Genomic DNA, 23,362 nt, shown 5'->3' with positions numbered 1-23,362 from the left:
GTACGGGGGTGACACTGAGGGTTGCGAACCGTTGCCGGACACGGAAAAAGACAAAAAAAAATAAAAATAAAAATAAAATAAATAAAATAAATGGCAGTAACCAATTTGAAGAAAAAATAAAGTTTTAAATGTGTTAACCAAACAAAACCCATCTGTATGCCTATAGGTTATTGTTTGTAGAATCTGACCAGAGCCTTTTTGAAGTACGTGATATCCTGGGTCTAAAGCACTTTTGTGCAGAACAGGTTACAGTTTGCGTTGAGACTGAAATTTCATTTGAAATTGCCATTTTGGTAGGTCACAAAATCGTTGGATAGTGGCAATTTTATACAGTTCAACCTAATAGTATCACACTCGCTAGATCGAAGTATTCTGTCTAAAGCTTCATGAGACTGTGAAAAAGTAGCACAGGCATTTTGAGGAAAACCAGACCAGTGCTTCTCAAACTACAATGTGTACGTGAATCACTGGGATCTTCTTAAAATGCAGAGTCTGATTCATAGGTCTGGGGTGGGGTTTGGGATTCCATGTTTCTGACAATCTCCCAGGTGATGCTGTAGATGCCTGTCTATGGACCACATTTTGGGTAACAAGCCACCAAACTATGTCCATCACTGGTGATTTTACAAATTCCATAAACACCCCGTCTTTTGCTCTCTGTTTTCTGAATCCAAATTTTGTTACGGAAGTGTGTCTTCACACAGTTATTCACACATGCACACGCACACACACATGCACACGCACACATTCATGTTCCTTCATGTGAAACAGGCTATGTCATCACCCCCCTGCCACTGCTTGGCAGGAAGTGAAATGGTGGTGGTGAGTCATGCACTCTTGTCCTTCTAGCTCCAAACCCATGCCTGTGACCACTACACGGCACTTACAGCAATGAGGCATGTCCAGCAAGGGTGGGGGGCAGAGGTGCATCTGTGGGGATTTTGGTGCCACTAAAGGCTCTGTGGATGGAAGGAATTAAGAACCTTAATCCCAAACCCTGGAGTTTTCTGCCAGTACGATGGATATAGTGGTCTCCAGTCAGCTGAAGTAGTTCATGTAATAAGCTTTGCAAAACCAAGATGAAACGAAAGCTCTATGACTCCCCAGATCTACTCCAACATGGGACAACAGCCCATTGCTCTCTCCTGATGGTGGACTGGACCAATGACACCCCCACCCTGCCCAAGTGGTGTTGACTCACCACCCAATTCTGGGGCCTGACTGCTCTGGCTGCCTCTCTCGGGTTCCGTGTTTCAACACACCAAATCCTGCTCTTTTGGCATTCTGAGGAGGAGCCAGTGACAGGCACCCACCCCATGGGAAGCAGGACTAACCTCTGTGCCCACAGCTTTTACCTAATCCTTCAGCCAAAGTGCTTTAAGCAACGTGCACCCATTGGATACTACAGGTGCTTGATAGAAAAATGACTGCTTACATATTAATAATTAATAATAGTGGATTCACTTGTTGGGCACTTACCATAGCGTATGGTGCTTTGGAAGAACTTAGGAAGTATTAACTATTATTTCATTCCATTCTCACAGACACTCTGAATAAGGGTTATTATTATCCCCATTGTATAGATGCAGAAACTGTGACTCAGAGAGGTTAAGTTACTTGCCCACCATCACGAAGCCAAGTAGGGAAGTTAAGACAGTCTGACTTCAAAGACCTTGCTCTTTTTTTAAAGGTGATACAAAAACATAGTAACAAAAATAATAATAAAACAATAAAAAAGAATATACAATAACAAGTAAGCTTGCCTCCCCCCAATCTCTAGTCTCCTAGTGCTCTTTTTCAGAAGTAACAACTATCGATATCTTAGATATTTTTCCAAAGATATTCAGTGCATCCCCAAACTTAGATGGAAGTATTGGGTGAATACAAGGTGAATACACAGGATGAATACATGAATATATTTCTATGTCGGTATGCTCCACCTGCTTTTTAAATTTAACAATGTATCTTGAAGATTATTCCCCATCGGTCCTTTCTGATCTAACCCCCCTCCGACCCCCTTCTTATCTAATGCCTGCCTGGAATTCCTTTGTATGCATGTGCCATGGTTTATTTAATAGTCTGCTATTGTTGGGTACTTAGATTTTCCCCATCTCTTGATATTCTGAACAACTCTACAAGGAAGATATGTGTGTATGTTTAGGATATTTCTTATAGTTTATCTGCCAGAGAAAATCCTAAAATTTGAATTTCCAGACCAAAGGAAAGTGTACCCTAAATTTTTGGTAGGTATTGTCAAACTGCCATTCAAAGAGGTTGTACCAAGCGGCAATGTAAGAGAGTGCAGGTTCCACAAACCCTCGGCAACGGGGTCTACTGGCGATTTTAAATAATCACTAGTGCTCATGCTTTTAACTGTAGCTGAACCTTTTCCTACCCCTGAGAAGTGGGCATTAGATCTGGGAAGATGAAAGTTATCATGGGCAAACTACTGGCGATTTTAAATAATCACTAGTGCTCATGCTTTTAACTGTAGCTGAGCCTTTTCCTACCCCTGAGAAGTGGGCATTAGATCTGGGAAGATGAAAGTTATCATGGGCAAACTGTAGCTACGAAACAGGGAATTCCGTGAGTGGAGAGTCTCTTGGACCAGGGTGCTCATGTCTTTGGGATCCCCAAGGCACAGAATGCCAGCTTGCCTCCTTGATTTGCAGGGGATTGGTGGGTTCAGCAGCTATGACTTACTGGCGTGGGAGAAAGCACTTCAGCTTGACTCCTGGGTGGTGATCTCTCTGGGGAAAGACTGCAAATTAGCAGTTTGAGAGCTGTAAGGAAGTTGGTTGTTTTCTGTGGTTTTTTTCAAGAGGAGCATGGTTGGGTTTACACTTTCAGCCTTTTGTTTGTGTTGGGGGTGGCAGTATTTTGTTTTATTTTTTTAAGACTTGGAGGACTTGGGATTTGTTTTTAAATGGGATTGAAGGGAGAGATGGAAAATAGAGCTGTAATTCCATCAGAGATTTTGTGGGTGTGCAAACTGAACACAGCCAAGAACTCACAGGCTGGGTTTTGTTTTCTTTAATATTGTTCGTTTAAAAGGTACTACACATGTGATTTTTTTTAAAAAATCTACATAATATTCAAATAGAGAAAAAAAGATATTCAGTGCAAAAATGTCTCCCTTCTACTTCTGGCTTCCAATGTTCTTTGTAAAATGCAAACATTGATACTCATTCCCTGCAGAATCATCATTGCATTTACATATATAGAAATTACTCATTTGTGCCTTTCTTTTTTCACCTGATGGTATATCTCGGAGCTCACTTCTTATGTGTAAATAGAGATTTGCCTCATTATTCTTAACAACAAATTCATTGTACAGACAGTTTAGATTTAACTGACACTCAGAAGGCAGGATTTGGGGTACTGGACTGAACAGGTGACACCTTGCTCTGACCTCTCTCTTCACATGATTCTAGACAAGTTTCCTCTCTCCCAGCCCTACACACATCATGCCTATTCCCAACGGTCAAACTCAAAAGTTGGTGAGATATTTGCAAACTCTCCTTGACATTTTTCTGATTTCTTTAGAAGGTAAAATTTAAGAAGTATCTTCTACCTGGCTAAATTATCAGCAGATCCTTGAGGGAACATGGGAGACAGTGGGAGACAGAGTAAAACAACAGTTATGCTGTAGATCCATGCTGTTCACTGGCAATATGATGTGAGCCACATGGGTCATGTTCAACTTTACAGTAGAATAAAGAATAAAAAGCAACAGGGGAATTGAATTTTCATAATGATTTTGTTTAACCCAATATATCCATAACAGTATCGTTTCAACTTGTAGTCAGTATTAAAAAATGATTGAGATATTTTATGTTCTTTTTTTCCTACTAGTCTTTGAAGCCCAGTGTGTATTTTACTAGTACAGCACATCTTCACTGGACCAGCCACAGTTTGGGGCCTCAGCGGCCAGTGGCTACTGTATTGGGCAGCACAGCTCTGGACCTTCACCCCCCCCCAACTGTGGTTGGTCCATGTGGAATGAACCCTTTGATTCTCTGCATCTCTTTTCTTCATTTTTGAATGGGAGAGCCAGACTGGATGATCTTTTTTTTTTTTTTCCTTTTTGTCTTTTTTCGTGACCGGCAACGGATCGCAACCCTCAGTGTCGCGCCCGTACCGGACCGGGACCGGCAACAGGATCGCAACCCTCGGTGTTGCGCCCGCACCTCACTCAGCCAGTGAGCTGCCGGTCTGTATGTGGGATCCGAACCCTCGGTGGGAGCGCCGCCACGCTCCCAAGCGGCGCACTGTAGCAGTATGCCACTGGGCCAGCCCCAGACTGGATGATCTTGATGGCTCCTCTTCATCCTGACATTCTCCGACTTTCAGTGCTAAAACTGGAAAGCCAGGCACGGGCAAACCCGGGCAAGCAGGTCTCCTTATCTGGGCTTAATTTCCTCATCTGTAAAATGGGCGCAATCGAACGTGACCCACATCGGCAGATGCAGATGTGCTTTGGGGAGAAAAAGAAGAGAGGCATAGTGTTGTGGGATTACTGTTAGGATTATGGTTGGCAGTGGAGAGAGCTGAGACCATCCAGTTGCTTGGACCCAGAGCTACCTTCTCCATTTACTTCTCTGAACTTCATCCACTTCATTCATCTGTATGGTGAAAATAAAAGTGGCTCACTTCATATGTGGTTGTAAGGATGAAATAAGACACCCATGCAGAGGGTTCCGCACCATGCTTAGCACATAGTAAATTCTCAATCCCTCAAAACCGCTGCTGTCACCCTTCCTCCAGTTGCAGAAATGAGGCTCAGGGTGGGGAGTGGCTTGCCCAAGGTCACACAGAGAAAAGCTAGTAGCAGACGCTGGCCTATTTTGGCTCCCTCCTTCACACTGGCCGGTGTCCCTGATAGTCCGCCACTAATTTCCTCACAACAAGGTAAATGAAATAAATACACCCAAAACCACTGAACTACTCCAGTGAGGCTTGGGTCCAAGTATTGTTTCTATGGTATGTACTTGGGCATGCATGCATGTGTGATTTGTTTAGAATCCCGGCTCCAAAGAGTGGAGGCTGCGTTGGTAGGCTCTGCTACCCAGTGTCCCCCTCCCTTAGACGGTGCTTCCTACCATGAATGGCATGAAATTGCTCCATGTGATTTCAAGCGAAGTGTGCCCTTCTGGATGGTGCATGAAGTACCTTTGGTGGAACTCTGATGGAGTAGAAAGTGCACTGAATTAAAAGCCAGGAAGGGGCCGGCCCAGTGGCGCACTGCTACAGTGCGCCGCTTGGGGGCGCGGCGGCACTCCCGCCGAGGGTTCGGATCCCACATACAGACCGGTTCCCGCTCACTGGCTGAGCGAGGTGCGGGTGCGGCACCAGGGGTTGCGATCCCGTTGCCGGTCCCGGTCCGGTATGGGTGCGACACTGAGGGTTGCGATCCGTTGCCGGACACGAAAAAAGACAAAAAGGAAAACAACAAAAAAAAGAAAATATTTAATCCATGCTGGAAGAAGGTAATAGACTAGCAAGCAAGATAGGAATAGTCCCTTATCTTTAGGAGCTGACTGTCTGGCAGAAAAAGGAGCTAATGAAATTAGCACTTACCATCATGTGTGATATGGGCTATAAGAGTGGGAACACATTAAAGAGGTATCTGAACTAATCTGGAGACGATAGTTCAGTAAGACTTCAGTAAGAGGAGGATAGTTTAGTAAGAGGAGTTGATACTTAAGCTAAGAACTAAAGAATGCACTGGGATTGACCTGGTGAAGTCATCAGCACTGAAACATGGGAGCAGGTGGGATTACCCAAGGGGATGTATACTATGGCATGAGAACATCTCAGTTTAGAACAGATTCCCAATGAATACTATCTTTAGAGGATGTGTAGAGAAGAAAACAGTAAAAATGAAAATGAGACTGCAAAGAGGACTAAGTAGGAAAAGTCAAAGAGGTAAAAAAAAATCTCAGGGGATATAACACTTCTGAGCATTCACTCTGTGACATTGATTGCTAAGTTCCGGCAATCGCTATTTCACTTAATCCTCCCAGTTATCCAAAGAAGTGGTTATTACTAATGAACCCATTTTACAGATAAGGAAACTGAGGTTGGGAGAAAATAAAGAAGTCACCCAGAAACGCACAGATAGAGCCAGGAAGGACCTTAAAAAAGCTTCCCTGTGGCTGCAGGGTGGCCAGCCAGCCCTGAGGAGGCTTGTGGAAACAGAACATTCACAAACCAGGACAAGTGGGTGTCAGCTTAGTTAATTGACCTGTAAAATGGGGACAGAGGAACCTGACCCTGATCAGGAAGAGGAAAAGTAATATGACAGTAGATGAGGATGTTCTTTTGGAAGGAAAAGGAGAGAAACAGAGTGTTGTGGAATTGCAGTTAAGAGTGTGAATGGAGAACGCTCCGCATCCTTAGGTCAGACACAGCTTGTTTTCTCCCTCCCCCTCCCTCTCTGTCTCTGTCTCTGTCTCAGCAGACAGTGAATATCCCTGCCTCTCCCCAGCCCAGCCTCTTTCCAATTCCTTCCAAAGATCAAGATCTTTCTAGAGCCATGACCTGAGAGGGAAACAGCACCCCAATTTCCTAAGCACCAGCCAAGAGTCCTCCTTGATTCTAGAATGCAGCTGAGAGAAAGAGAGGACCAGCTGGGAGTGACTGGAAGCGTGTTATGGATTGCTTTATTTCTGTTTTCTCTTCTCTCAAGCAAAGTACACCAAAGGCCAGTTCCAGTCTCTGTCCATTAGTAAGATCTAGAAGAAGTGAGCTTGGGGGCCTGGCCTCTTCAAGACTTCACCTTTGAGTTCCTTCTTTCATTAAAGAATTGAGCCCAGTGCCAAACTTGGACACTCAAGAGAGCTCTGGAAGTCCCAGCTGTCTCTGCATCCAACTAAACACTGAGCATCCTGAGTTTGATACCCAGAAGAAATGGGGCTCAGGGAGGTTAAGGAAGCGAGGAGAGGGTGGACCGGTCCTCCCCTGTGAGGAAGGGCACAGGGGCCTGGACGGTTCTCCTTGCAAACCAGAGCCCCAGCAGCAAGATTCTGAAAGACTCAGCCAGTCGACACATGGGCCACACACAGCCGAGAAATGACACAGCGTGAGGGCGATGCATGAATACACAGAGAGAAACACACACACACAGTGACGCCAGATGGAGAATGCAGCCCGGCTGGGCCCGGGTATTCGTTATTCTCTCACCCACACAGAGGGGCTGGTGGAGTTACGTAATGCAGACTGCAAAAAAGAGGCTGAACTCGCTAACCACCCTGCTCTTGAGGGGATCCAGGAGGATGCACTTCCTTCAAGGAGGGTGGTCTCTGCACCCACCTGCTGCTTCCAGAGGCAGAAGGAGCTTGTCAGCTGCCTCAGCCCTGGGGTGACCCCGGGAAGTCGCTAAAAGGGAAACGAGGGAGTGAGTGTCAGTTTGTTAGTCATGGCAGATGGGGGCTCCCTCCTTGTGTGAAAGCTTGATGAGGATGTTGGCAGGAAATGGTGCTGGGATGGAGATGGAACTGGGATTTGAGAGGGGGTTAGGAGAAGAGATGGAGGGGCTCTCGGATGTCCCCACAGATCCCCACCTCATCCACAACCCACAGATCGCCTAGACACATCAGACACATTTACATAGCTACACACCTACACAGCCTCTGGACACCTGCCACAGGTGTAGGCACCTCACCTGGCCACAGCATCCCCAGCTGTCCCCACCACTGCCACTGGCCTTTGGCACCCCATCCACACCGCATATCCCTGAGTCGGGGAGTCGGGGACTTGGAAGTTGCCAGCATTTCAGGGAGCAAAGATGGGAGTTGAGAAAATAACTAGAATATAAACTTAAAATAATTGGAGTATATGTTTGAAAGCTCTGGATCGAGAATAGGGCTAACTCAAGTTCAAGTCCTCCCTCTGCCACTCATTACTCTCCATGTGACCTTGCACAAGCTGCTGAACCTTCCCAAGCTTCGGTCTCCTCATCTATTGAGGGGTTATCGTGAGGATCAAAGGGAAAAATATATATGTTAAGAGTGTAAGTGCTCGGGCAGAGCCTGTGGCGCACTCGGGAGAGTGCGGTGCTGTGAGCGCAGCAGCGCTCCCGCCGCGGGTTCGGATCCTGTATAGGGATGACCAGTGCGCTCACAGCACTCACTGGCTGAGTGCGGTGCAGCCAGTCTCAAAAAGGACAAAAAAAAAGAGTGTAAGTGCTCGGGCAGAGCCTGTGGCGCACTCGGGAGAGTGCGGTGCTGTGAGCGCAGCAGCGCTCCCGCCGCGGGTTCGGATCCTGTATAGGGATGACCAGTGCGCTCACAGCACTCACTGGCTGAGTGCGGTGCAGCCAGTCTCAAAAAGGACAAAAAAAAAGAGTGTAAGTGCTCAGTGAGTGTCTGCTGTGTTTAGTCTTTGGGGGTTTTTCTTCTTCAGTCAACAGATATTCTTTGAGCACCTACTGTGTACCTATGCTAACCCTCAGTGTACAAAGTCCACTCTTCCTGACGCATCTCCATCAGGGTTTCAGGTGGTCTGTGGAGTGCAAGAGGTGTCTTTCAGAGTTTTGCGTGGACCCATCTCTTTGGTATTTATACTGTTTTTAATGTGGCCAAGTCTATCTTCTTGAACTTAGAATAAACTAATAATTACAAAAATGGTCGTGAAGGCCAATTGACACCCCTCATCAGCAGGTTCATAGAAGGTGGCATCATCCCCATTCCGGTGGGTGTTGTTGTAGGATTTTGAGGGTGGCTGGGATGGAAAGCCCAGAGATCTGTTTCAGCTGAACTCCTGAGCTGTGAGTGGGGAATATTTGCAAGACACAGAGATCATCAGGACGCATGACAAGTTGAAGTGGTGACTTCTTACGGTGGGAAAGAGATCAGCGAGGTCTTATGATTCTTCATTTCATTTTTACGGCTGACTGTTTGAGGTTCCGCCAAGCAGACCCTTTGGTCTCGGAGGGTTTCTATCATGGAGATGAAACTGGGCAATTTGCAGATTTGCAAGACACAGAGATCATCAGGACGCATGACAGGTTGAAGTGGTGACTTCTTACGGTGGGAAAGAGATCAGCGAGGTCTTATGATTCTTCATTTCATTTTTACGGCTGACTGTTCGAGGTTTCCCCAAGCAGACCCTTTGGTCTCGGAGGGTTTCTATCATGGAGATGAAACTGGGCAATTTGCAGATAACTGGGAAAGGTGGCCCCCTTCAGGAAAAAGGATTTAGTTTCGAGGTTGGGTTCACGATTCTGGGATGTCTTGTGTCTAGACTTGTCAGTTGGCTGCATTTCCATTTTAGTTTTGAGGGTGATGTTGGGCATTCCACTTCATTCTCTCTTTTTTTCTTCTGTTCATCCCCTCCCTTGTTTCTTTTCAGCTCCAGAAACCCTAGATCAGATCTGCATGTAACAGGCTGGTGACCAAGATGCCCAGAGAATAGTCCACATCCATCATGCGTCACTTCTAGACACATCCACCAGACTCTTCTCCTCCCCAGTCTGCCTGACCTATTGCTTAGGGACGCGTCCCACCACTTCTGCTGACGTCTGCCTGGTCAACCATCACTTCCTTGGAGAACAAGGAGGGAGACAAACCCATGAAATCATGCCACCAACAGCAGAACGGCAATGAGTGGGTGACGCTGAGTTGACGTCAAAGACAGAGAAGACTGAATCCTCTGCAGCACCTGTCCCCCCAGATCCCCCTCTCGGCACAGCCTGAAGCCTGCTCTGCCTGGTACAGTCATCTGGGCTTGATACGCTCTGTGGTCTGCAGACAGGACCCTGGGAAGGCAGACGCCATGGAGGATCACCTGTTTGGTGTTCAGCAAATCCAACCCAATGTCATCTCTGTCCGCCTCTTCAAGCGCAAAGTGGGGGGTCTGGGATTCCTGGTGAAGGAACGGGTCAGCAAGCCCCCTGTGATCATCTCCGACCTGATTCGAGGGGGTGCCGCAGAGCAGAGCGGCCTCATCCAGGCCGGAGACATCATCCTTGCAGTCAACGGCCGGCCCCTGGTGGACCTGAGCTATGACAGTGCCCTGGAGGTGCTCAGGGGCATTGCCTCTGAGACCCATGTGGTCCTCATTCTGAGGGGACCCGAGGGCTTCACCACGCACCTGGAGACCACCTTCACTGGGGACGGGACCCCCAAGACCATTCGGGTGACACAGCCCCTGGGTCCCCCCACCAAAGCCGTTGATCTATCCCACCAGCCATCGGCCAGCAGAGAGCAGCCACTGTCAGTGGACAAGGCCATAGGTCCCGGGAATGGGCCTCAGCATGCCCAAGACAATGGGCAGGAAGCTGGCTTGCTCCCCCACACCAATGGCCTGGGCCCCAGGCCCCCACACCAGGACGCTGCCAGGAAAAGTGCCAGCCTCCAACACAGTGGGGAGGACAATGAACTGCTCCGAGAGATAGAGCCTGTACTGGACCTGCTCAGCAGCGGAGGCCAAGGCACCAAGGCAGGGGAACCTGCCAAGGCAGAGACGAGAGATGCAGGAGTCCAGGTGGACAGGTAAGCTCCACAGGTATGTGTGTGTGTGTGCACGCATGTCCGCTGAGCCTCAGCCTCACTGTCCAGAAGCCACCCTGGGCTATCTCAGACACCTGCACCTGCACATCCACTTGACCACCCTTGATTGTCCCTTAAAATGACAATTGCAAGAGGTGAATGGGCATACCTTCTAGGATGTTTCCCTGGCCCTGAAACTCAGAGCTAATTAATAACCACAGTAGCAGACATTGTGTCCTCCCATCTTTATCCCATGTAATCCCCCAGGAACCCTAAAAGGTGGGTATTTTTGCAATCTGCCTTTCACATGCAAGAGATGGGGACTTAGAGTAGGGACCTATCCTGAGGTCACCCTGCAAGTGAGAGGTGTGTATACATGGCACACTTGGGTATAGGGCTCATGCCAAGGCCCTGGGAGGAAAGGGGAAGAGCTGAGCCCCAGGCCATGCCCAGCCTAGGCCAGCCTTCTCCTGGCGACAGCCAGTAGAGGACAAGGAAGGTTCTAGAGGAGGAGAAAGGAATCAAAATACACGATTGGCCCCAACTCCCCAAAAGAGCAGTCTTGCTCAGATAATGTGGGAGCTGAGGTTAGAACTTAAAGAATTGGGTACCAGCCCTTTTGTTGGCCTCACTGGCATTTTCTGTTTCTCTGGGGGAGGAGAGCTGGCAACACAGTGGGTGATGCTGGTTCCTCTTCTGGGGGGACCTCAGCAGCTAGGTCAGGTGGTCAGAGGATAATGGGTCAGGAGATTGGACAGAGAGGGAGAGAAGTTTCTCTCTGCCCCTCCACTCTCATCGTAGGCTTGGCACTGGCCAGAGAGCCCCCAGTGCTGCCAGTGTGGGTCTAGGCATACCCAGAGTCAGGCTCAGGTCTGGGGCCACCTAGAAATCCAGGCCAAGATTTCCTAGATCCCTCCCCACCAACCCCTAAGTGTCTTAAGAGTATTTAGAGATCTCCAGGAAGCCCCTTGGGGGCCTGGATTAAAGTAACTCCCCAGGCCCCTGCATTCATTCATTTAACAAATGTGTGTTGAGGACCTACTGTGTGCCGGGCACTGTTCTAGGCTCTAGGGGTAGAGCAATGAGTGAAATAGACAAATCCTCTGACCTTATGAGTTAATGAAACAGACAAATTCCCCGGCCTTGGGGAGCTTACAGTGTAGTGGGGAAGACAGACAATAAACAAATATATAAATACATAGTGAGAAGTGCTAGGAGATAAAATGGGGACGGAAATCGGAAGAGTTGGGGAGGGGGAAATTTTAAATGGGGAGCTTGGGGCAGGTCTCACTAGGAAGGCAGCATTTAAAGACCTAGCGGAAGGGAGGGAGGGAGCCTGGCAGCTTTCTGGCAGGAAGGGCAGCCCAGGCAGGGAGAATAGCCAGTGCAAAGGTCCTGAGGTAGGAATGTGCCTGGCGTGTCTGAGGAACTGTGTGGGATCCAGTCCCAAAGCTGCCCTTTGGTGGCCCCTCAGTCTGTGGCAGCCTGTCTCAGCCTAACATCGTATCCTGGGGTTTTCCTAACTTCCCACACCTTGGCAAAAACTGAGCCAATTCCAGCAAGAGCCCAGAGCCTCCCAGGTAGGAATATGGAGGCTGCATTGGAGCCCCTGGGAAAAGGGGGACGAGAGCCACTCTCTGTCCTTTAAGGCCCTGCCCTCCAAGCCACTCCTTTTTTCCTCTGTAAGTTCCTTGAGGACAGCCTGGAGTCTCCCCCACACCTTTGATTCTCATCTCTCAGAAAAGGAAGACAGAGACTTTTGACCCCAATATACAGAGCATGGGGTGACCCCCTCGGTGGGGCGATGTTTGGGGGCTTCTGTTGCCCTGGACATCCATTTCCAGAACGGTCTTCAAGGTTCTGGTTGGTGGAGATTTGAGGCCTGGTTCACCCATGACGAGCTCAGGAGCCCTCCTAGGCTAGAACCCAGTTCTCAGGGGAACTGCCACCTCCTGGGGTAGGTTGGGGGTGTCCCTGTGGCAGCACACCCATTGGAAGTGGAATGTTTAGGCCTTGATGTATCCTCTGGGCATCCAGCAGGCCTCCCGAGTCTCAGTCAGTGGACTTCAATTCTAAAGCAGCTGCAGAACCCAGAATCGAAGGCATTGGCCTTGTTTGCCAGGAGACATTGGAAAGTGTCCCTGTCCAAAGGCTGCCCTTAGGCATGACTTCTGCCTCCCAATCCTATGCGACCTTCCCCATTCCTCAACACCACCTCTCCTGAGAAAAGCAGCAAGAACGCAGAACGGGGGCAGGAGAGCGCTGGCCCCTCCCCGTGCACAGCTGAACCTAATGTATCTAATGTGACCTGCACTTGATTGTGAGTCTCAGCTGGGCACGGGGTGGGCATGGGTGGTGAGTTTCAGAATTCCCATGGGCTCTATTTCAGTCACACCCCGAGCACCCCGGGAGTCTGAATCTCCATGGGCGACATGGAGAAGTCCCCCAGAGGATCCACAACTGGGAGCTGGGTCCTACCCCTCCAAGGTGCTCATTGGATCCTCTTCCTCAGTTGACGGTCTGGGACACAAAGCTTGGCACAGAACAGGAGATTTGGTTGTGATGGGAAAAATTTGAACTGGGGCCCTCTAAGTAGCCAGGCTCTAGGGGTTTGTCCAAACACCATCTCAGAGAAGCAACCTCCTGCCTTTGTTTCCCCAAAGATGAGGGAGGGACAAGCCAGTCCGATGTGAGATCCTGCCCTACCTTTTTCCAACTAGGAGCCTACATCTAAGCTGTCAACCTTCCCTCACCCATCATGGTCCTCCCTGTAGTGGCCCCATCTCAACCTGGCACATGATGAGGTGGTTTGACCAAAGCAGCAGAAAAACAAACTGCTTCAGAGGTGCTAAGGTTTGGGGGAAAGTGGCCCAGGGCAAGTACAGGGCTCTGTGAAACCCACTTAGGTGAATAGTTCTAAAAATGAGTCATAGTTAATAATAGCACCACCACCCCCCCCTTTTAAACAAATATTTTTAAATGCGTCCTTTACTAACTGGAAGCGGATTCATGGATAAAAAAGTGGCCCAGGGCAAGTACAGGGCTCTGTGAAACCCACTTAGGTGAATAGTTCTAAAAATGAGTCATAGTTAATAATAGCACCACCACCACCACCCCTTTTAAACAAATATTTTTAAATGCGTCCTTTACTAACTGGAAGCGGATTCATGGATAATATCACCTATCCCACACTTTATATTTTTTTAACCAACATAATGCCCTGACCATAAGATAAAGGAGACAGCATAAAGTAGCTTACAATAAAAGAAGCTGTAATTGAATGTATCAGGGCTCAGACATGACTCTGCTGGAATGGTCAGATGTTTGAGCCTAAACATAGAATTGCTGCAAACACAACAGCATCGAAAGCAGGCTGACACAGGTGTGTTGTTTTGGCAACTCAAATGCCACCAGCAGCGTCGCCTTGGTGATGCAATTTTCCGAAATGGTGATGACTCCTGATAAAACAATGGGTAAATCAGTCTTTCCTTGATTTCCCCGTTAGCTACATGCACGGAAAATTTGAGATTTTGTTTTTGTTTTTGTTTTTGTCTTTTTCGTGACCAGTAAGGGGATCACAACCCTTGGCTTGGTGTCACCCGCACCGCGCTCAGCCAGTGAGTGCACCGGCCAGTCCTATATAGGATCCAAACCCGTGGCGGAAGCGCCGCTGCATTCCCAGTGCTGCACCCTCCCAAGTGCGCCACGGGGCCGGCCCAAAAACTTGAGATGTTTTAAAACCGTATTTATACCCGAGAGAACTGGGATCTCGGCCCAGGAATTTAAGCCTGATTTTATATACATGAAGGTCCACAGGTCGGGTTGCAGTCAGGACCCTTTCTCCTTGTGTAGGTTTGTCTCCTTGTGGCAGGACGTCTACTATGCTTGATGCCACCTCCCTCCTGCTAACGTGCCAGGAACACCCGCCCCCCATCGTTGCAACAACCAAAAGTTGCCCCCACGAATTGCCAAACTGCATCCTGGGGGCTGAAATGAGGACCTCATTAAGAATCAGTATCCCAAGTCAGGAATTAGAAGCCCAAAGACAGAATGTTCTTTGGGGTCACTGTTGGGACTGGCAGGACTAAGATGGTTCAAGTCCCTTGAAGCACACGGCTGCCTAGAAAATTCTCATCCTCCCAAAGACCTTTCTGTACAGGTTCCATTTGGGGTGGGGGTTGGCACTGGCATCCTGGATGACGCTCAACCAGCTTGGGTAACAGTGAGGCCACCAGGCCCAGAGCCCCACATCCAGGGTCGGTGGCTTCTGGAGGCTGTCACTGGCTCGCTGCAGTGCTTTTGTCTTTCCCGCTCTGTTGCCCTCATTTTCTTCCCTCCTTCCCTCCTTCCTCTTGGAAGCAGACAAAATCTCCTGCTCCATCTCTTCATTTCCTCATGGGGCATTCCTGTTATTTGGTGGGGGACGTGGCACTTATTTGGGGGAAGAAGTGACGTTTACTCTAGAGGCAGCCTCATCCCTTCATCCCAGGAGGAAGGTGGCCCCGGCAGGAGGTGGCAGGAAGTGTGAGAAAGGAAGCAGTGAATCCAAGGGCTTCTGGCACCTTCTGCACTTGGAGCGGTCACTTTAAAATGCTGCATGTCGGAGAATATCCAGGTTGCTCAGCTTGCTGCCCTGAAGGAGGGTTCTAAAGAGGCCAAGGTCCCCGGTCCAGCATCCATCTGGACCAGCAAGTTGGCCTCACCCTGAGCCCTGATAACCCCTCCCCCAATAGTCACCTCTTCAGAGATTGTGTGAATTCTGCCCCATAAGTAGGACGTGTGGTTTTAGCCCACTTTTATACTTGAGGGTACTGAGGCTCAGAGAGGTGAAGCAACTCACCCAGGGTCACACAGAACTGACTACAGGATGCTGTCCTGCCTCTACCTAGAAGTCTCAGGACAAGCATCTAAAATTAAATGAAAACCTGGAAAGAAAATGTGGCTGGAGGAACAGAAGTCAATTTCAACCCTAGAGAATCAGCTTAATTGCGGAGGTGGAGGGGCCAGAGAAGGGGGCTCCTTCTGTGACAAGCCTAAGTTTTATAGTTGTTATTCTAGAAAACCTCTACTGAACACTCTGGGTGAGACCCATGCTAAGGTCTTCATGTCAGCTTATTTGTTTGCTCCTCACAGCACCCCATTTTCCTGATGAGGAAACCAAGGCTCAGAGAGGTGTGGTCATTTATCCTAGGTCACACAGCTAGCAAGCAGCAAAGCCAAACCCACTCTCTTGACCTCTACTGACTTTGTAGATTGCACTATTCGCCACCGTGCACTTGGCTTCTACCCATCAAATTTCTGAGGACATCGGAATATTTTCTCAGAATCTGAAGGGGAAATTGATGCTCTGAGATGCCATCTCCTAAAGATAGCAGCCCTGGCCTGGTGCACCCAATGCAGGTCCCCCTGAGGGCTGCCCAGCATCATTCAAGACAAGAGGCAGGGCCTCCCCAGTTAGGAAAGGACCCCCTAATTTGCTCTTTTCTCCCTTTCCTCCATCATCTTCAAGACAAACCCATTATCCTGAGTCAAACCTTCCAGATTCGTTACTGATGGAATTTATTCGAGGGGAAGAATTTGAGGGTAAAAGGACACAATCAAAAAGCCCATCCTTCATCTAAGGTTGGTTCCCACCTATGATTCGCACCATCGAAACCCCACATTTTATCCATCTCTGAATCCCCAGCATTAGTTTAGAGCTTGGTCCAAGGTAGGCCCGATTGGAAGGAAGAAAGGGGTAGATGGATAGACAATCCCCCCACCATGACTCTCTCCCTATAGCAAGGAGGACGGCTGGCTCCGTTTTTCCTTAGCAAGACTGGGGCTAGTTAGAACTCCCTCCATTAGAAACAACCTCAGAATGATTAACAACACTATAGATTCCAGGACTGTCTGACTCAGAGGAGCTCCTCCAGCCTGTGCTCAGCATGCCTCAGAGTTTCCAATCACTCTGCTGAGGCATTTTCCAGCTGAGGAACTGAACCCAATAACTTTGCCTTCGTGCTGCATCTCAGTGCAGCTTTTCACTCTCATCTCAATCCCTCGAATGTGAGGTGCTTGCCCAGTCCGTCCTTTCCCAGGTATCACTCTTGCGTTGTACCCTCCTTCCATTTCTGTCCCTGCCGTCTTGTCAGGTGGCACGCAGCCCTTCATTCTGGGGACGATCTATAGGATGGGCTCACCTGCCCACCCGCCAAAAGTTACGGTAACCAGAGGGCTTCTCACCATCTTTCATGCAGCAAAGTTTCCTGAGCATCCATCCTGCCCCTGATACTGTTCTCAGCACGGGGGATCCAGTAGTGAACCTGTGCCCCTGTGGAGTCATATCAGAGACATGAAATGAATAGTAAACAAATGGACACATGCAGTCATGTTAAATTGTGGTACATGCTACAAAGGAAATGAAACAGTGACCTGAAGGAAAGTGGCTTTGGGTTGAGTATTATACTATATCAGGTGGTCAGGGAAGGGCCTTCTGAAGAGGCAACGTTTGTAGTGAGGCCAGAAGATGCCAACTATGTGAAATCTAGGGAAGAGTGTTTCTGGCACAGGGCACAGCAGGAGCAAAGGTCCTGAGGCAGGAACTAGGCGGGGAAGTTCAAAGAACTGAGAGAAGGCCTGGGGGCTTGCATGCAGCGGTAGGAGGCAGTGAGGTCAGACACGTGGGAGGGGCCACCATCCATCCTCCCTTCTGCTGTAGCCACATCTCCCTCTGCCTCTCTCTTATAAGGATACATGATAACATTTAGGACCCACCCAGATAATCCAAAGTGATTTCCCCATTTCAAGATCCTTAACACCCCATCAGGTCTGCAAAGACCCTAAGGGGAGCATACACAGGTTTAAGGGATTAGGGCCTAGTATCTTTGGGGCCATTATTCAGCCTGCCATACCTCTCCAGCCAACACCATTGAGCAATACCGTGGCAGCCCCAAGCGGACCAATGGCTGTCCCTGCCTCCATCAGTATGCGGTCTCACTGGGCTGAGTCCACTGACCTTGCTTCTAGCCTGCCCCCACCTTACCGCTCACCTACCACCTATTTTAGGAAAGCCCCTTGATCTCTCTGGGGCTAAGTTTCCACATCTGTAAGAATGATCTGTGGACCACATGAGCCCTAATGTTCCTTCTAGAACTGCTATCCCAGTTCCTCGTGAAGGGCAGTGATAGACCACGCTCATTGCAGGCCAAGCAACCGGCTGGTCCAGTTCCTGCCAAGCCACACCCAGAATGTTCACTACCCCATTTGATCTCTCTGGAACACCATCCAAAGGGAGGAGCTCTAACATCCTTTTAGGTCAAAAGTCATAAACTGGGAGTTGAGAGTCACGTCCAGTTCTACCATGAGTTTTGTTTGCCCTGCAGAGTTTTCTGAAAAAGTGAATTTGTGGTGAAATAGAAAAATCAAGAGATTTCACATAAAACTGGTTTCCAGCCTCTCAAAACATATATATACATATATATATCGAAAGAACTGTTAACACAGAATCCACATCCTGGTTGGGGGAGGAGGGGATGGCAAGGGGCTGCCCTGGGCTGTCTGGTTCTCCCGCATCCAAACAGCCCAGTCCACCCATTGACTTTGCTAGCCTGGCCCCTGTGGACATGTGAGTTGGAAAATCCTGCCCAGCCTTTAGATATTAGTCACTAAGAGTCATGATTGTGACTGAGCCCAAAAGCCCTGACCTTGTTCCTCAGCTACAGCATTTGCAGTAGAGTTTCTGCTCTCGACACAGTATGTTTTTTTATTTAACGAGAAATTTTCCTCCTCCAGCATGATGAAATATAAGAGAAAAGCTCCACAGAGACCCCACACCCAGTCTCCCCAGCCCCCAAGTCTTCCTGCTTTAACTCAGCTCCCAGCATTTGCAGCCAGGTGGAGGCAGAAAGCAAAAGCAAGTGGAAGCGGGAGTCCGGGGGAGCATGGTGTCTGCTGAGAACGCGGCAGGGCCTCCTGCCAGGACCAGGTGCTCCTCGGCAGCCTCCTGTGCCTGGCACACAAGCCTGGCCCACCTGCTCCCCTCCTGGATTGGAAGCGGGAGTCCGGGGGAGCATGGTGTCTGCTGAGAACGCGGCAGGGCCTCCTGCCAGGACCAGCTGCTCCTCGGCAGCCTCCTGTGCCTGGCACACAAGCCTGGCCCACCTGCTCCCCTCCTGGATCCTCAGGGTCGGTCAGTGGTCGGCATTGAGGTGACCGACCCATGTACAAGCTTCCCATGGAGTCAGGCCTGGGACACCCATCCCTTCTGTGCAAGAGGCCAGGGGGCCCTGGCTCCCAGGAAGCCTTGGTTGGAAGGATCTGGCAAAGGTTCTCAGCAGGCTTAGAGATGCAAGATTGACTCTTGGCTTGGGTAGGATCATCCAGCTAGCGAAGTGGGAGAAAAGGGAATTTAGTTTAGTTCTTGCTGGAAAGCATAGAAAATGCTCGTTAGTGGGAGGCAGAGCTCCACACATGGCCTTATGGGGGCACAGAATGGGGGAGCTGAAGACCTGGGGGAGGGGACTGGAGGAAGGAAGGGTGATAAGGAGAGTGACATTTCTAACCAGGAGGGAACCTTGCTCTCTGCTGCTAGAGTCCAGGCTAGAGCACTCCCAGGGAAATGGGTCTCCCAGAATGTCTGTGGACCACCTTGGCTGCTCCTGACCATGCAGATTCCAGGGTTCTCACCTAGGGGGTGGGCTCAGAAATCTGAATTTTAACAAGCCCCTCAGTTGATTCAGATATACCCTTAAGTTTGAGACTGCCAAATGTGACCTGTGCTAGATCTGGGGACACTGGTCCACCAGAATGCCAAGTCCACTGTGGGGTGGATTTTCCAGCAACGTAAGGACACCTGAGAGGGGCGGCGTGGGAGTCACTTAGAGAAGGTGAGCTCCTCAAGCCCATCTGGGAATAAGAGACAACTAATAAGTAAATCCTCTCTGACCCTTGGGTGGGCACAGAGCAGGGATGGGCAGGTACAGAGCAGAAGCGTGAGGTCAGGGTGCTCAGGCTCTTCTGAACCAGGGCATCCCAATAGGGAGGAGTACAATTTCACCTCCCAGGGGACATTTCGCAATGCCTGGAGACATTTTTGGTTGTCACAACTTGAGGATGGGTAGCTGTACTACTGGCATCTAGCGTGTAGGGGCCAGGGATGCTGCTTAACATCTTACGATGCACAGGACAGCCCCCACTGCAAAGAGTTGTTGGGCCCAAAATGTCAAGAGTGCCAAGACTGAGAAACACTGAGGTAAACTGAGACCACTCCAGGCAGCTGGGTGGGACCAGGACTCACGAGCACTGGCAAAGGAGCATCACCATCCAGATTTTTCAGAAGTCAAGAGAGGCCCTGTCTGCTTCCTTCTGTGGGCTCCCAGTATATATTTTTACATGAAGAAATGATAAAACAGAGTTGCCAAAATTGCATTTACCAGATGAGTATATTCAACACATCAACCTCATTTGGAAGAAACATCCAATATTTACATTTAAGATTCTTCATAGTGTGAGGTCCAACCACACAGCTCCCCTGGGGTCCCCCAATAAGCCCTGTTGACAGTGTCTCAGGTAGGACGACAGCGAGTAGACACCCATTTTCCAGCTTCCTCTAGTGCTCCCTGCCTGTGTGACCTTTGGCAAGTTACCTAATTTCTCCAGGCTTCAGTTTCCTTAGTCATAAATGAAGATAAACATAGCTCATGTTTAGTTAGTGCCAACTATGAGTTAGGCATTTTAAATGTGTGACCTCATGTAGTCCCCAGGAGAGGTGGGGCGTGAAGTGGGTCTTGAAGGCTGAGTAGGAGTTGGCTGTCAGCAGAGGGAAGATGAAAGTCATCCAGGGTCAGCCAAAGTGTAAAGACAGGAGTGGATGTAGTGTGCTCCTCGGGAAGGGGGGAGGGTGGAGCCATCAGGGCCAGGGAGGATGGGAGTGGGAGCTGGGAGTCTGGAAGGGAAGTGGAGAATTCCCAGATGTCTGGACTCCATGAACAAGACAGGGCAGCTCAGAAGAGATTTGAGTACAGACATCCCCACCTATGCCCCCAGCCCCCAGGGAAAACGCCCCCTTTCTCAGCTAGGAGCCATGTGTGTCTTCATTTCTTCAGAGACATGACGGCTTCAGGTGGCAATGTCCAGTGCTGCAGCCACTAGTCACACATGGCTCTTTAAATTTAAAGTTAACTGAAATTACAAGTTCGGTTCCTCAGTGGCAGTGGCCACATTTCAAGTATTCGGTTGCCACATGTGGTTAGTGCCTGTTCTGTCCAGTGCTGCAGCCACGAGTCACACATGGCTCTTTAAATTTAAAGTTAACTGAAATTACAAGTTCAGTTCCTCAGTGGCAGTGGCCACATTTCAAGTATTCGGTTGCCACATGTGGTTAGTGCCTGTTATCCCGGACAGTGCAGACATGAAATATTTCCATCATTGCACAGTTCTGCTAGATAGTGCTGACTTAGAGGAATCATCATTCTGCTATACGGAACTAGAAGTTCCCTTCTCTGTTTCTATCTGCTCATCCCATAAACAAATTAGTAGTAGGAGTGATAGCAGGTGCACACTGCTAAGTGCTGGAAGCTTTACTTTATTTAACCATTGCAGATATTATTATTAACCCTATTTTAGAGATGAGTAAATGGAGTCTGAGATAGGTTAAATGTCCAAAGTTGCACAGCTTCCCACTAGCAAAGCCAAGAGATGAACCCATTCCTCCCAATCCACCACCTGTGTTTTTAACCAACGTGCTATACTGCTCATACAAACCCATCAAGCAGGTACATCCCAGGGTGAGCAGATTCATGGCAATAAACCAGATATTTCCCTCAGATCTGTTTATCACTGACAGATTGTAGGTTGGGAATCTAACTAAAATCTACTTCTTTTCTTTTTTTTTTTTGGTGGCTGGCTTGTACAGGGATCTGAACCCTTGACCTTGGTATTATCAGCACCACACTCTAACTGAGTGAGTTAACCTACCAGCTCTCTACTTCTGCTTTTGCTCCTTGATGAATGGAAGCAAAACAGTTCAACCTGGATATTCCCCGTGGTCCTCTATTAAAAATATCCTTCCCCTGCTCATGAGCTCATGACACAGGACTCTAAAATAAGTTTGTGTTGGCAAAACACTTCAACTGCATTATTTAAACAAAGGTGTTAATGGCTTTAAAAAAAAAAAAAGGATGACGAGAAAAGAAACTCCCTGCATATTCACACAAGACAAGCAATGTGATCCATTTCAGAGTTGCCAAGGTAGTTGTACCCTGTAAATTTGCAAACTGGCCTCATTCAGCAAGAGATGTTACATTACTTGCTCTGTAGCCTCTAGCTGAGGAGCATCCTGACCGGTTTTTCCAATCTCTGTTTAAAAAAAGGAAGGATCTGGGCTGACCATCAGTGAGACCTAGTTTCAAATTCCAGTTCTGTTCTGTGCTCACTACGGGACCTTGGGAAACTTCCATAACCTCTCTGGGCTCAGTTTTTTCATCTGTAAAATAGGGCTTTTAGTGTCTGTTGAGATTAAATGAAATAATTTCGGTGCAAGTGCCTGGTATGTTACAGATGCTTAAAATGTGTTAACCTCCTCCCTTCTCTGCTCAATCCCCATTTACGGTCATGTGATATCATAGGATCGGGAGTTTCAGAGCTGAAAGGGAGCTGAGTGACATTTTGAGCAGCCCTCTCAACAGACCATTTCTCTGTTTATCACCATGTAAGTAAACCATTGACTTGGGAAATGTCTGTAATCAAGAGCCACTCTGGATATGTTTTGGTGACATTTTAAAGAGGGTAAAACAGAATGTTCTCTGTGACAAATGCAAACCTCTCCAAGCAGGAGAGTGGAAATGGCTTTGACGTGGGCCACAGAGACTATGTGAAACACAGCAAGGAGGAAGGGCGTCTGGCTGGCCCCATGTGAGCAGCTGGAGAGGCCACGCAGGGCCATGCACTCAGAGCTTGGGCTCTGGCTTCTGATTCATCCCAAATGACTGCCACTTCACCAGACTGGGGGACAGAGGGGTCCCCAAAGCTGGGAACATAGAACAGAGGGCTAGACAAGGGGCAGCCTGGATGTCTGGGACCAAGACAGAGATGGGCCAGAGAGAAAGCTGTATTGCCCAAGCTGGGGAACAGACAGATGCCATAGGGTAAAACTGGACAGGAGGGCCAAAAGAAATAGGTTGTCAGGAACAGGACAGCAGCCTTAGTGGGTGGAGGAAGAAGTGAGGCAGAGCTAGTGGGGTGAGCTGGATTTGACACGATGTCCAAGGTAGGAATCTTCGTCTCAGAGGATGGTCAGCCTGTGGCACCTAGCCGAGACAGCCTCATCCTGAGCCTGTTAGAGTTCAAGGACAGAGAGCCAAGGTAGCTCAATGGTTAAGAAGTCAGGCTGTACAGTCTGGAGCAAGCCTGGGCTTGAATTTACCTTCACTAGCTGTGTGGCTTAGGCTAGTGACTTAACCTCTCTGAACCTCAGTTTCCTCATCCAATGATGACTGTGAAATGATGGTGTCATGCTGGAGAGGAGGAGGAAGATGCTGGTGACGCTGGGAATGACAGTGATGATAATGAAGATGATGTGATGAAGACGATGATGGTGGTGGTGAGTGTAGTGGTGATGATGGCACTGATGAGGAGGAGGCAAAGCTGGGTGATGCTGATGATGATGAGCTGGGAATGACAGTGATGATAATGAAGATGATGTGATGAAGACGATGATGGTGGTGGTGATTGTAGTGGTGATGATGGCACTGATGAGGAGGAGGCAAAGCTGGGTGATGCTGATGATGATGACGACGGTGATGATGGCTATGGTGACGACTGTGGTCGTGATGATGATGATGGTGATGATGTGAGAGCCTCCACTGTGGAACAGATGTGAGGAATGGGCT

The 23,362-nt window shown here is 48.8% G+C and overlaps 1 protein-coding gene across 1 annotated transcript in view; it reads left to right on the top strand.

Annotated features, from left to right (window-relative positions):
• NOS1 (nitric oxide synthase 1 (neuronal)) overlaps window positions 1-23,362 on the top strand; it is a 104,433-nt gene that overhangs the window by 14,174 nt on the left and 66,897 nt on the right. Inside the window, exon 2 of the mRNA XM_008576437.1 lies at window positions 9,355-10,496. Coding sequence (XP_008574659.1) covers window positions 9,778-10,496 — 719 coding nt within the window. The 5' untranslated portion in view covers window positions 9,355-9,777. The remainder of the gene's footprint in view (window positions 1-9,354; window positions 10,497-23,362) is intronic.

The sequence above is a fragment of the Galeopterus variegatus genome, unplaced genomic scaffold (assembly GCF_000696425.1).
Source record: "Galeopterus variegatus unplaced genomic scaffold, G_variegatus-3.0.2 Scaffold1349, whole genome shotgun sequence".
NCBI classification, from domain to species: domain Eukaryota; kingdom Metazoa; phylum Chordata; class Mammalia; order Dermoptera; family Cynocephalidae; genus Galeopterus; species Galeopterus variegatus.
The sequence above is the reverse complement of the archived record's forward strand: the minus strand, read 5'-3'. Positions and strand labels throughout refer to the sequence as shown.